At 42.9% G+C, this 14,213-nt stretch overlaps 1 protein-coding gene across 1 annotated transcript in view; it reads left to right on the top strand.

The window, feature by feature from the left end:
• The window catches only part of Pcsk5 (proprotein convertase subtilisin/kexin type 5), a 416,074-nt gene that overhangs the window by 386,425 nt on the left and 15,436 nt on the right, over window positions 1-14,213 (top strand). The window contains exons 30-33 of the mRNA XM_031389877.1: window positions 1,542-1,759; window positions 6,351-6,587; window positions 8,341-8,568; window positions 11,176-11,353. Coding sequence (XP_031245737.1) covers window positions 1,542-1,759; window positions 6,351-6,587; window positions 8,341-8,568; window positions 11,176-11,353 — 861 coding nt within the window. The remainder of the gene's footprint in view (window positions 1-1,541; window positions 1,760-6,350; window positions 6,588-8,340; window positions 8,569-11,175; window positions 11,354-14,213) is intronic.

Here is a 14,213-nt window from a genome sequence, read left to right as displayed (position 1 = left end):
TCTCCCACATGACGATGTTAGGAAGCCCCACACTGGTGACTTTGGGGGCAGCAGGGACACTAGAAGCCCCATCTTCCCATTTTGCCCTTGGTCTTTCCTTAGCTGCCCTCCCTTGATGGTAGAGCCTCAGTTGGTATTGTCTGCCTCAGCTACAAGTACCACCACCCGACTCAGAGACAAGCAGCTTAAGGGATAGCTGCCTCCTTCTTTCCCCTCCCTCCCTCATCCAGCCATCCTTTCCTCAGATTTCCTTCCAATACCACCATCTAGGTGTGTCGCTTTCTAAACTGGTCCCTAGAATAAGGATGGAGAGCTGCCATCTGCCTTTATCTTTTGGGGCATCCAAAGGTCTCTTAGTGTTGTCTAAGACTGCATAAAAGCTACTATAGCAGTATAATGTAGTAACGTATATGAACATGGTCCCTTCTCACAATATCTTATTGTATTGTACTTACTCTTTACTATGTGACATTATTCCCAGTAACCACATGGTGGCTCACAACCGTCTGTAATGGGATCCCAAGTCCTCTTCTGGTGTGTCTGATGACAGCTACAGTGTACTCATATAACTAAAATAGGTAAATCCTAAAAAAGAAAGAAAGAAAGAGAGAATCTGTCTCAACAGCATGGTAAGAGTGATAGAGGAAAGCCCCTGGTGTCGATTATTGGTTTCCACACATCCATGCACAAGTATGCATACATAAGCTCTGTCTTAGTTAGGGTTTCATTGTTTGAAGAGACACCATGACCAAGTCAACTCCTATAAAAGTGAACATTTCATTGGGGCTGGCTTATCGTATCAGAGGTTCCGTCCATTATTATCAAAGCAGGAAATATGTCAGCATCCAGGCAGGCATGGTGGTGGAGGGGCAGAGAGTTCTACATCTTGACCCAAAGGCAGCCAGAAGGAAGCTCACTCCAGCTAGCAGACCACTAGGAGGAAGTGCTCTTCTGAACTGGGTGGAGCCTGAGCATAGGAGGAGACCTCCAAAGCCCACCCCTACAGTGACACACTTCTCCAACAAGGCCACAGCTCCCACAGTGCCACCCAATATGGACCAAGCATATTCACAACAGCACAACTGCATACATATACACTATCCACACACACAAATACAACATAACAAGAAAAAACATAGTCCCAGACCCCTTAAATAGGAGATAGCAAAAGTTTGTTTCCAAAGTCAGACCTGTTTTGAAATATCTATTTGTGTGTGTGTGTGTGTGTGTTGAAATATTTTTTGTTGTAAAGTTAAAATCTAACAGAGAGAAAAGACAATGACAATTTGGGGATAAATCAGGGCAAAGTTTTAGACAAATTAAATGCCTTTAAACAATCCGGGTTCCCAAGGAAGATGCCCACCCCTTTCATTCTATTTTTCTAGACATTTTTTTTTTCACAACCTTCCCTCAGTGAGTCTTGTAGGTTCATTTTGATTGACAGGAGCAGCAGCCATTTCTTTTGGTCTGAATCCCTTTGTCAGTGGCTGAGGCCCATCTCTCATTGACATAATTGCAATCTCTCTTCTTTCCTTCTATAGGGGCTTTTATGCAAAAGATGGTGTTTGTGAACACTGTAGATCCCCTTGCAAAACATGTGAAGGAAATGCCACCAGTTGTCACTCTTGTGAAGGAGACTTCGTCCTAGACCATGGGGTTTGCTTGGAAACTTGCCCTGAAAAGCATGTGGCCATGGAAGGGGTCTGCAAGCAGTGTCCCGAGAGGTGCCAGGACTGCATCCATGAGGAAACGTGCAAAGGTACCTGGAAGCATCCTGATGGAAAAAAAAATTCTCTCTACACAAAGGAACACATGAACAAAGTGAAAGGAAACTGCCAAGGCTTTCTTTTCACCAAAGGGGTGTGCTATGAGCAACACTGGTCTAGCAAGCACGCCGAGCAGCAAATCCGATAGGTGTTTATCCTGATGTAGGAGTACTGTGCCTTTTCCCCATTGGCTGAGGTCCAACCTCCCAGTCTTTCACAGTTGACTAATTTTAAAAGAATTTGCAGAAAGAAAATAAAAGAAGGGGCCTCTCTGGACCATCGAGTTTGCCAAATGTGGGAGGAGTTCCTTTGCATAGTGTGGCATATTGGCCCTTGGTAGACTGACTAGTCATGGTTCATAGAAGACAATCCATAAACATTTTCACAATTCCAAGGGGATCCTGGCCCTGAGGAGCCACTGGCTCAGGCCAGTATCTGAGAACCAAAAACAATCAATCTCCACCTTCAGTGAAATTCATCCTCTGCTGGACTATGGTCAAGGAAGTTGGTGTGAGATACACTGCTTCCTTTGTGAACTCTATAAGCTGAGATAAACAAGAGTTCTTATAGATATATTTAACTCTTACCTCAAAAGGAGTAAGAGGCATCTATTCTGGAGACAAACATGAATAGCCGTGGCCTAGGAACACAGATTCAGGTTGCCTTACGTGCCATGGTTCAATGTGACAAGTTCATGACATTTTCCTAGTTAGAGCAAAAGGAAGTCATAAATCAAGCTCTTTCTAAAAGCATTGGTGGCAATAGCAGGCAGGGTGGTTTCAGCAAAGTGAGGAGATCTCTGCTCTAGGCCACACACACCACCTGATAACAATCAGAGTGTTGAGGTTGGTAGACATTGATGGTCTGTGAAGTTTACACATTACAAAAGAATTTACCTGACAGTCACAGGGTATTGGGTCCAACACAGAGGCAGTCAATGAACTGTGAAGGAGATAAAGAAAGCCTATAATAATTTGATTCTGGGCCCACAGCATGCAACATTCCATAATATTGAAGTCCTAATCAGCTGATTGGTCTGGAAGAATCCTTAGCACGCTTGTTGATTTTTTTTTCTTCAGTTCATATACAGCATTAGCCAGGGTACTCGGGTTACAAATAAGAACTTCAAAACCCCACTCTGAGTTCAAGGTCTTACAATGGAGACTGACCTGTCTCAAATATAAAAACACAAGTCACCGAGGTGACTGAAAAAAATCAGTTATAAGATATGAGAGAAAAATGCAGATGTCACAGTGAGTGAAGGTACCTACCACCTTTGACCCCACATGGTGAAAAGAGAAAACCAACTCCTGCATATTGTCCTATGTCTCCATGCTCTCTCCATAGCAGGCATGCCCCACACACACATATACATACATGTAGGATAAATGAAAAATCATAAAGTTTAGGCAACTTTAACCTGAGGAAGAATGATATGGCTAGAATAGACCTCTTTCTTTGGAACAAGCTCCCAAGAAAAGGAGATGCAAAGGATTCACTTCATGTGATCTATAGGATTTTCTGAACCCATCCCCAATATGAGAGGGTACACAAAGTAACTGGTAATGTATTCTTCATGATGATTAAACATCTGTTCACAGACCTATCCTGTCAAAGAATGAAAAACTAACAAATCTTACAATCCCCAAGCCTCCTTCTATATGAAATCACATTTTGGATTATTTGTTACAGTTTCAAGAATCTGTTTATACTTTCCACTTTATTTTTCTTTTAGAATTTCATACATTGATTGTAGACTTACATTTCTTTGCATTCCTCTGCCCCCTCCAACTCCTCCAGTGTTTGCTTCTACTCACAAGCTCTGACTCCTTCTTCTAGAATTATCATAGATTTAATATACTATATATAATAATGCTAAATATATACACAATATAGTTTATAGTGTGTATATATGCATATATTAACTATATTCTACTAAGCCCATTTACTGTTGCTCTTAAGTACATATACTTAGGGCTGACTACTTGGAAGTAGATAATTTACCAGGGGCTTGGCTCATCTTATCCCTAGAAAAAAATATTCTCTCTACCTTTCTCCCTCTTCCTCTCCCTCTCCCTCTCGCTCTCCCTCTCCCTCTCCCTCTGTTGCCTGTAGTTCTTCATGTGTGGTCTTGTGAAATTTACCTTGTGCATTTTGGCATGTTGGATTTTGTTGTTAGTATGTAGGTCTTGTTCAAACAACCATTTTGTTGAGCTATTGTGGGTATAGCATCCTTGTTACATCTGGAAGACGTGTTTTAGCAGCAGATCTTCTGGTCCTCTGGCTGTTAGAATATTCCCACTCCTCTTTCTCATGTTCCCTGAGTGTATAGCGGTTGTGTTCTTGATGAACCAGTTGGGCCTGGGTGCCCCATGATCACTTAATGATTGACCAGTTGTAGATCTGTACAGTACCTTCTGGGAAAAGACGCTTCTTTGAGAAGTATAGTGAGAGCTACATTTATCTGTGGGCATGGGTTTTAGAATGTAGTTAGATAGCTAGGCATAATAGCACATACTTTTAATCCCAGCACTTGGGAGGCAGAGACAGATGGATCTCTGTGAGTTCAAGGCCAGCCTGGTCTACGTAGTGAGTTCCAGGACAGCCAGAGCTACATACTGAGATCATGTCTCAAAAAACAAAAACACAAACAATAATATAGTTAGAAACTACATTGGTTTAGGAAAATATCAGTAGTAGGTTCTCCTACAGGATTAGATAATTTATCAGGGGCCCATCACTAGAAAGGGCAGATTCCCATTCCATCTGTCTCTGTCTTTCTGTCCCTGTCTGTCTCTTTCTGTCTTCCTGTCTTTCTCTCTGTTACTCTCTATCTCTTTGTCACTGTCTCTCTCTGTGTCTCTATCTATCTATCTATCTATCTATCTATCTATCTATCTATCTATCTATCTATCTCTGTAGTCATTGTCTGTAGTTCTTCATATATGGGTGGACCTGGTGAAATTTCCCATGTGCACTGTTAATGTGTGTGTGTGTGTGTGTGTGTGTGTGTGTGTGTGTGTGTGTATGTGTAAATTAAGCTTATAAATCAATGTTTCCCTATAGCTTTTTCAAACACCCTTAGTAGTATTTATCTTTCCTCCTCCTCTTTTTCTTTCTGTCTCTGTCTCCCTTGTCTTTGTCTCCCCTGTCTCTGTCTCTTTGTCTCTCTCCATCTCTTTCCATACCTCTCTCTCCCCCCTCTCTCTCTTTCCCTTTGTATTATCCTCCCTTTCCCACACATTCAGACCTCCACCCCCATTTTCCCATTCCTATCACCTGTATCTTTCCAGCCCCTTCTCTGGAGCTCCTTCTGCCCTCTCCCACCATGACCCTTTCCACCTTTCCTAGTTTCTGTAGCTTCTTTGGGTCAAACACTGAAATCTAAAGATTCAGAAAAAGAATCCACAAATATGAAAGAACATGCAGCATGTCTTTCTAGGTCTAGGTCAGCTTGCTTAGTACAATAGTTTCTAGATCTATCCATTAACCTGAAGTTTTCATGATACCATTTTCCTCTGCATCTCAATAGTATTCCACTGACTGTTTCACATTTTCAGTATTTATTTATAAATTGATGAACATTTAGGCTACTTTCATTCCCTAGGTATTGTGAGTAAAGCAGCAATGAGCATAGCTGAACAAGTATCTAAGATAGTGAGTCCATTGGCCATATGCCAAGGCGTGGAATAGCTAGATGATATGGTAGGTCTACTTTAGCTTTTTAAGAATTGCACATCCTGATTTCCATAGAGACTGCACCAGCCTTCAATCCTACCAACAGTGAGTGAACTTCTCCTTTTCCCATCTCTTCACCAGTTTTTGTTACCAATAGTTTTCTTGATCTTAAATAAAAATCTCAAAGTAATCTTAATTTGCATTTCCCTGGTGACTAAAGATGCTGAATGTTTTAAAAGTATTTCTTAGACATTTTCACTTCTTCTTTTGAGAATTCTCTGTTCAAAGCTATGGTCCATTTTTTAATGGATCACTTGTTCTCTTGATTTTCTTTTGAGCTCTTGGTGTATTCTGGATATTAATCCTCTGTCAAATGTACAGTTATCAAAGATTCTCCCCTTCTCTGTGGGCTTCCTCCTCACTTAACTTATGGCTTCCTTTAATATACCAAGGCATTCCAGTTTAATGAAGGTTCACTTGTCAGTTGTTGGCCTTCACTCCTGGGCCAATGAAGACCTATTCTGGAAGTCCTTTCCTGAATCTGTATCTTGTATGCCATTGCTTGTTTTCTTCTATAAGTTCCAGTGTTTCTGGTTTCACACTGAGGTCTTTGGTGGAGTTTGGTCATTAGGAGTTGATTTTTATGACACTGAAACTTTGTGCACCTAAAAGGTGTAGGCCACTTCAACACAAATCCAAGATCAAATACTTAGGACACCACGTGTGGCCTCCTGTCCCTGTACAGATTGTTAGATACTGGAATACACCCTGGTTAGATGGGGAGGGACAAATGTCAGCCTAGGTCAAGAAGTTCAGAGGGCTGAGAAATGGGGTAGCCCACCACGAGAGTGATGCTTTCTTCTGATCAATCCCTGGGGATAACCTGCTACCTCCTCCTTTCCTCAGAGTGCATGCCTGACTTCTTTCTATACAATGACATGTGCCATCGTTCCTGCCCCAAGAGCTTCTATCCTGACATGGGGCAATGTGTCCCCTGCCATAAAAACTGTCTGGAATGCAATGGTCCCAAGGAGGATGACTGTAAGGTCTGTGCTGATAGTTCTAAGGTTCTCCACAATGGATTGTGCTTGGATGAGTGTCCTGAGGGAACCTACAAAGAAGAAGAGAATGATGAATGCAGAGGTAAGAATTTCTGGGCTGCATGACTGAGCAAAGAAGGCTGGGGAGCCTGTCTACCCAAAGCATACTCTAAGGCTGCCATAGTACCCAGTCAGAGCTCTCAGAACACTCTTAACTTTCCTGCTCAAGGGAAGAGATGTTTGAATGAGAGTTCATTTTTAAAATACATCATCTATGAACTTTGAGCATGTGAATCTGGCTAGTTACAGATTACATGAACCTACTAATGGCACATGCCCATCGAAAAGCATTCTCCAAGTAAAGGTTTCAAGAGCAGGTGAGCTTTAAAGCCTGTTGGTGGTGGATTAGTCTGCCAGTGAGTTCATATATTTAGTAAAAGATTCCATGGAGGACTTCCCCATGCCTGTCATCTCCTTTCACTCTCTCTTCTCCTCATGATTACCCTCCTTCTCTTCAGCTCTTCCTAGCCGAAGTCCCCATTCATCTTCTATTTATCACTTCTGTAACTACATGTTTCAGAAGGTAACTTCTAGAACTGGAGAGCAACACAGTAGTAAAGGCTTTGCCTAGCCTAATCCAGGTCCTGCACTCTCCTCTCGGCACTGCATGAAACAATAAAACAAGAAAGGAGTTGGGATCTGCAGTTTCCTCAGCACCCTTATTTTCAACTGGGCATGAATCTTTCTTAGTCTCTTATTAGTTGCCAGGAAACAAAATAATAAATTGTCCATCATGAGAGGAGTCCTGAAATAAGAGGGAAGAGGAAAGCATTCTAGGAGACAGGTTTTTCTAAAGCCCTGGGATGGATTACCATCTTCCTTTAACCCCTGGGCTGAACTAGCAAGAGCATTTGTTAAGGGTCTAGCTTCCCATCCTGGTCTGTCTCCCCCAACCTCCAGATGGAATCTTCCTATGCTATATAGACTGGCCTTAAGCTAGCCCTCCTCTTGCCTTAGAATCCCAAGGGCTAGGGTATGTGCACCACTGTATCTGGCTGGTTCTATCATCTTCTACCTGAGTGGCTTAGCATCTTTGGTCTCAATTCCCTGATGTAGAGAGAATAAGATGGTGATCCTAACAGTCAAGCCTATCCATCCAGGGAAGCTGAGGGCATCTTCTGTGTGCTGTGTGCTGCCCCAGGCCTAGAGAGCGGTGCACACAGAGCCCCTGCCCTCACAGAGCTCACATTCTATTTGAAAAAGGAGATGCTGAGGGGCTTAGTCATGATAAACAAGTAAGACAGCAAAGTGAGGGTGGAGAAAGGAGCAAGGAGAAATTGAAATTGGAGAGGTGTCTTGTAAAATACCACCAAGGAAAGGAGGAAGCAATCAATATAGGAAGAAACGTTCCCATTTCCTCAAGAAAACAATTCCAAGGAAAGGGGGATAATAGTAACAGAAGCTCTGAGAGTGAAGTGTTCCACCATTGGTTGTTTAACATATCTGCCAAGCAAGCCCCTGTTGTGTGCAGGCCCTCTCACACTGGTACTGTGCATTTGTAGTGGACACCAAAGATACCTTTTACCATTGGGCAATTATAATGCACTCCAACAATTACTTTACTAGAGATTAGATGGAGGTATTCTGGGGGATTGTGGAAAGACCATGGCAACAGGGACTTTGATGGTAGAAAGGCCACATACTGACGTGCAACTTTTCTCACAGTGTGGGGTGGCCATGATCCCATATCCTTGGCACAGAGCCCTTAAGGTCTAGGAGAAAGAAATTCACTTCTTAGAGGGGTGTCCCAGCTGTGCCTGTCTCTCACCCTGCTTGTCTGCCTGCCGTGCCTGCAGATTGCCCGGAGTCCTGCCTGATTTGCTCATCAGCTTGGACCTGCCTGGCCTGTCAGGAAGGCTTCACAGTAGTGCATGATGTCTGCACAGCACCCAAGGAGTGTGCAGCTGTCGAGTACTGGGATGAGGGCTCCCACAGGTGCCAGCCGTGTCACAGAAAGTGCTCCCGCTGCTCAGGGCCTTCTGAGGACCAGTGCTATACCTGTCCCAGAGAGACTTTTCTTCTCAGTAAGTTGTAACACTTATAAACCTGCTGGGCATGCTGCCTGATGCCAAGTGTGTGTTAACTTTCTCTGTCTCTCTGTCTCTCTGTCTCGTCTCTGTCTCTGTCTGTCTGTCTGTCTGTCTCTGTCTGTCTGTCTCTCTCTCTGCCTTTCTGTCTCTCTCTCTCTCTCTCTTTACATTTCTTAAAAATGTTTAAGCCTAACAAAAACACATACAGTGGGATGGTAGAAGAAACATAATACACTGCCTTTTGCCCACTTCTCCCACTCCTGATCTTCATCATCTCGCTCTATACAAGTGTTTGCTAATCCTACCATCTACCCTTTTCTGAAACCTTGAGGGGGAAGTTAAACATATCAGTTTCTTTCCCATGAACATTTTGCTCTATGTTTAATAGCACAGGGACACTTTCTTACACAGGAGACTGTCAACTCTAATAAATTTGTGTTGATACAATTCTTTAATACTGTCACTGGGGCTGAAGAGATTGGGCCAGTGGTTTAGAGCACTTGCTCTTGCAAAAGACTTGGGTTTGATCCACAGCACCCACAGCGGCTCACAACCATTGTAATTCCACTTCCAGAAGATCTGTTGTCTTCTTCTGATCTCTGAGTGTTCAGGTACACATGTGGTACATATACAAATATTCAGGCAAAATATTAATATACATAAAATAAAATGCATAAGTCTAAAAGTTTTAAAAATATACTGTTCTATTAAATAGTCCCAGCTCCTCCTTAGGATAGGGCCAGGGTAAGGTCTTCATGCATTTGCCTTTCATCTGGAACAGTTTGTTTCTGTATTTTATGCTGTGGACACCTGAGAAAAATTCAGTCCCTATTCTTCCTTTTGAGTTAGCAAGTGTCTCCTCCATGTCTAGATGGCGGGTGTGACTTCTCAACCGAAAGAAGTAGGTTGTATCCTCTGAGAGCTGTGTCTGTAGTAGTGTGATATCCACCTGCCTCTCGTCAGCAGTATTCATGCAGATAGATCCTTTCCTCAAGATAATTCAGTTTCTCCATTGACTCCCAAGTAATAAGTAGTGGACAGACACTTCAAACATGCATATATTCTGCCCTTTACCATAATTGCCTCTTAATTCAGTATTTGTTGATTAATTATTCATCTTAACTAGGTATGGTGTCACATGCCTGTAATCCTAGTACTGGAGAGGCTGAGATAGGAGGATCTCAAGTTCAAGGCCAGTTTGGGCTACATATAGCAAGACCCTGTCTCCAAAAAGTGAATAAGCAGGACATCATTACATGTACCTGTAATCCAAGCACGTGAGAGGTGAATACGGGTGAATGAGGAGCTAAGACTAGCCTAAGCTTTATAAGAAGTTTGAAGCCAGCCTACATGAGACTCTGTCTCGAAAATAATCAATCAAGTAATTGATTAAAAAGAGATTAATACTGGGAAGCCCAAAAAGTAGTGGCACTGTTTTCCAAGTCAGCAGAATAGACCTTAGAGGAAGATATTAACAGTCAGAACAGCTGGTCAGTTTCCCCCTCTTGGAGGATATTATTAGCAAAGATATTGGTACCCTGTTCCATATAGGGTCACACACCCTCATTATCATTCTAGCCTCTCACAGTCTTCTTTGCCCATTTTAGGTTGGCTAACTTCCTGTCTAGAAATTATTCCTCATCAAAATAGCCCATCCAACCAGATCTCTCACACAATATCACCTGTTTGGACATTCTTTTCTAGGAGTGACTAATCTAGGGTCACCTCAGATACTTTTACAGAGAGAAAGACATCTCATTTGTGAAAGCCTTCCCTTAAGCTGGAAAGCAAGTTAATTTAAAGTTAAACCTTGATACAGATACTCCCCACAAAGGCTGGGCACAGGATTTATGCTGGCAATATCCTCTCACTCCTTCCTGCCCTGCCCCACACCACCAGAAGCGGGCAATTTATACACTAGACCATTGGGGGAAGATCATGATAGACTGACTATTCTCTCTCTCCTGAAGATGTAACGCCTTAATCCCTCAATATCACAAGTACACAATTTTGGGTAATGGGGGACTTTGTAGCTGTGCTTAATGAAAGGTCTTGGCATGGGGAGATTATGCTGATGTAAACAGATGAGGCCAACATAATCACAGGGTCTGATAAGAGCAGAATTAGTAGTAGCTGTATGTTGACCGAATCAGAGTGACAATGAGGATGCTGCCCTTGGAAGAGAAGGGGCTCCCGAGCTCATAAATACAGAACCCCTCTAAAAGTAGACAGAGGAGGAACAGATCCCACGACAGCCTCTAGAAGGGTTACAGCTCTGTACATCCATTTAGATTTCTGGCCTCTATCATACATGAGATGAACAGTTTCTGTTATAAAGCCACAAAGTTGGTGGTCAGTGATCTGGCCATGATAGAAAACTAGAGTGGAGATACCCAGCAATCCTCAGTTGCCATAGCCACCAGCCCGCACTTTCCAGTCTGCCTGTCATGAACTGTCCGTGTTGACCTCAGCTTCACTGATATCCCTCATCTTCTGGGACCTCCTCTCCCTCTACATGCAACACCTCCTTCCTGGAACAGAGCAGGTGTGGGATCCACAGGTCGAGCTGGCTGTCAAGACTCATTTTTCCTTCTTTCACAGACACGACCTGTGTGAAAAAGTGCCCAGAGGGCTACCATACTGACAAGGACAGCCAGCAGTGTGTGCTCTGCCACAGCTCTTGCAGGACCTGCGAAGGACCACAAAGCATGCAGTGCCTCTCCTGCCAACCTGGCTGGTTTCAACTGGGCAAGGAGTGCTTGCTGCAGTGCAGGGATGGGTAAGGAGTTCAGCACATTGTCTTTCAACCACTCCAGATGGCAAGCTGTTTGCCTACGACGGAAGTAGGGCTCAGAACACCGAGATCCACTGAAAAGCCTACCTGCTAGTAGGTCACGGAAAGGAAGAGAAAAAAAGAGAAACAATGTGTCGCAGTGAGAGAACATACTAAATCAGATGGTATGGTCCCATCTGACTAAGTGACTTTTCATCCTCAGGGCCTGGCCTCACTGACAATCCAGAGATGTCTAATAATCACAAGCAGAGAAAGAGCTCCTCCTCTGCTCATAGTGACCCACAAGCATTAATACAGGTTTACAGGCGTTGTTGTTGTTGTTGTTTCCATTTTAGGAGGTGGCATGGATTCGGAGGATTCAGGGTTGATATGCAAAACCTAAGCAGTACAGGTGGGACACTGAATCTTAAAAGTGAACATTTTCAGGGACCATCTCCATTAACACCCCCTGGCCTCTGCACCTTGCCAGGCCTCCACAAATGCCCAGCATCCACAATTTACAGCTTTGACTCCAAAAGCAACCTTGACCCTGAAATGAAATGCTAATATAAAAACAGTGTGGGAGGCAGGGCCGACAGTGGTGGTGTATGCCTTTAATCCTAGCACTTGGGAGGTAGAGGCAGGCAGATTTCTGAGTTCCAGGACAGCCAGGGCTACACAGAGAAACCCTGTCTCGAAAAACAAAACAAAACAAAACAAACAAACAAACAAAAAGCAGTGAGGGGAATTATTTTGTGAATAAAGACTCTATTATTTTCCTGCTAAGCAAAGCTGCCAGTGTGTATATCAGATCTGGTTGCAAACTCTCTGGGAAGAAGGGTCAACTGGGCCATGCTTTCTCCCAGCATTCCACACTCCTGCCCACTCTTTCCCAATTACTAATCCAGAGCCCTGAGCAGTTCCAGACTCAAATCAGAGGGCCTATCTTGGAAGTTTTAACCCTGGTTGATACTTTCCTTCAGTTCTAAGTGATGCCTGTGTGCTACATTGATGTCAGTGCTGTATATTGATTGGCTCATGTTTCTGTGTATCTCATTCATTCACTCACTCACGTAATCCACTCAGATTAGTGCAAAAGCATCTTGTTCATCTGGGTAAGAAGAGTTTAAAACCATACTTTGTACTTCAAAGGCTTGCCCTTGTTCTTATTCGTGTGTGCTACCACACATGCAGTGTAGTATTAAATAACACAATTCCTGCCAGGCAAGAGTAAAGGCAGGGCTACCAGAGATGTGTCTTGAAAGATCTGGATGCTACAGGGAGAATCTCCATCTTCCTCAAATCTGGTCACTCTCTGCTCTGCAACACTTGTGAAAAGTGTACAGTCCTGAAGCTAAACAGAATGCAGAGTGTGGCAGTAAGGACATGCCCCACATCATGTGGAATTACCAGAAGGAGTGAACATGTACAGAGGAGGGAGTGAGAATTACTGTGCCAGAGCTGGGTTACTGGGATACAAAGTGACTGTTTCAGATTGCCAGATAGAGACCAGGCTCAGTACTACATAAGCTGTGTCATTGAGATTCAGTGACTGTTTCAGATTGCGAGACAGAGACCGTGTTCGGCACTACATAAGCATGCTGTTAGTTTTCACATGTTCACTGAGCTGCTTTACCACAAACAGGGATTTGAGGTGATGTTTTTGCACCAAAACCCTGGAACCTTGAGTTACTGAGCTAATCCCTGGGACCTGCTGACACCCAGAGATGCAGACAAGAACCATACCATGTCTGCCTGCTTCCTTAAGACCTTCACCTGATTTGGAGGTATCTTCAGCCAGTGCATGACTACATTATATTGTGGTTTGACAGATAAGGCTTTTCAGACCATCTCCTGTTTGACCTGAGGCAAGCTGTCTAAGTTTTCTAAGCCACGTGTTTTGAATCTATAACATTTGGAATTATAATACAGACTCAGAAGGCATGCTGTGTAAATTAATTTTAAAATTCACAAATAACACAAATATACACACTGGGGGCTGGAGAGATGGCTCAGCACTTAAGAGTACTGACTGCTCTTCCAGAGGTCCTGATTTGAATTCTCAGCAACCCCATGGTGGCTTACAACGATCTGTAATGGGACCTGATGCCCTTTCTGATACATCTGAAGACAGCAACAACATACTTGCATATATAAAATAAATAAATAATTCTTTTAAAAACCACAAATATACACTAATTCACTAATTATTAATAGAGTCCTAGCCACTAGTATAACAACTTTCTAGTGTTTAATTGTCCTGCTACTATTAGCCCCATATTACGAATAAGGATTATTATGCGCAGATATATCAAGTGACCCACCCAATGGTACACAGCTCATTAGATAGTACTGCTCGATTTGAAACTATACTTGTTTGAGACCCTAAGCTCCTAACCTCCAGGTTCTGTTATCTCATTTTCATGCTCAATGGGATGAAATGTTTCCAAAGTCCCTAGGATCCCATCAAGCATACAGAAAGCTTAATGATAATTATTGGTACAATACTGAATCTCTTAAAATCTTTTCAAAAGAGTTTACATCTATTGTATAAAGGCCAACATGAATCATGTAACCCCATATTTCAAAATGTTTTTAAATTGAGAACTTAGAAGATTCATTCAGAGATACTTTTAATTGTTTTTTCAGGCTGGGTGTAGTGGCACATGCTTGCAGTCTTAGCATTTGAAAGGCAGAGAAAAGATAATTGCTATGAATTTGGGGCCAGCCTGGGCTACAAGAGTTCAAGCCCAGTCTGACTGTATATGGAAGATTTTGTTTCCAAAATGATGATGATGGTGGTGATGATGAAGAGGAGAAGGAGAACAAGGATGAGGAGAGAAGGAAAGGGAGAGGAGGAGAGGAG

The sequence above is a fragment of the Mastomys coucha genome, unplaced genomic scaffold (assembly GCF_008632895.1).
Source record: "Mastomys coucha isolate ucsf_1 unplaced genomic scaffold, UCSF_Mcou_1 pScaffold21, whole genome shotgun sequence".
In the NCBI taxonomy this organism is placed as follows: domain Eukaryota; kingdom Metazoa; phylum Chordata; class Mammalia; order Rodentia; family Muridae; genus Mastomys; species Mastomys coucha.
Note: the sequence above shows the minus strand (reverse complement) of the source record. Positions and strands in the feature narration are given on the sequence as shown.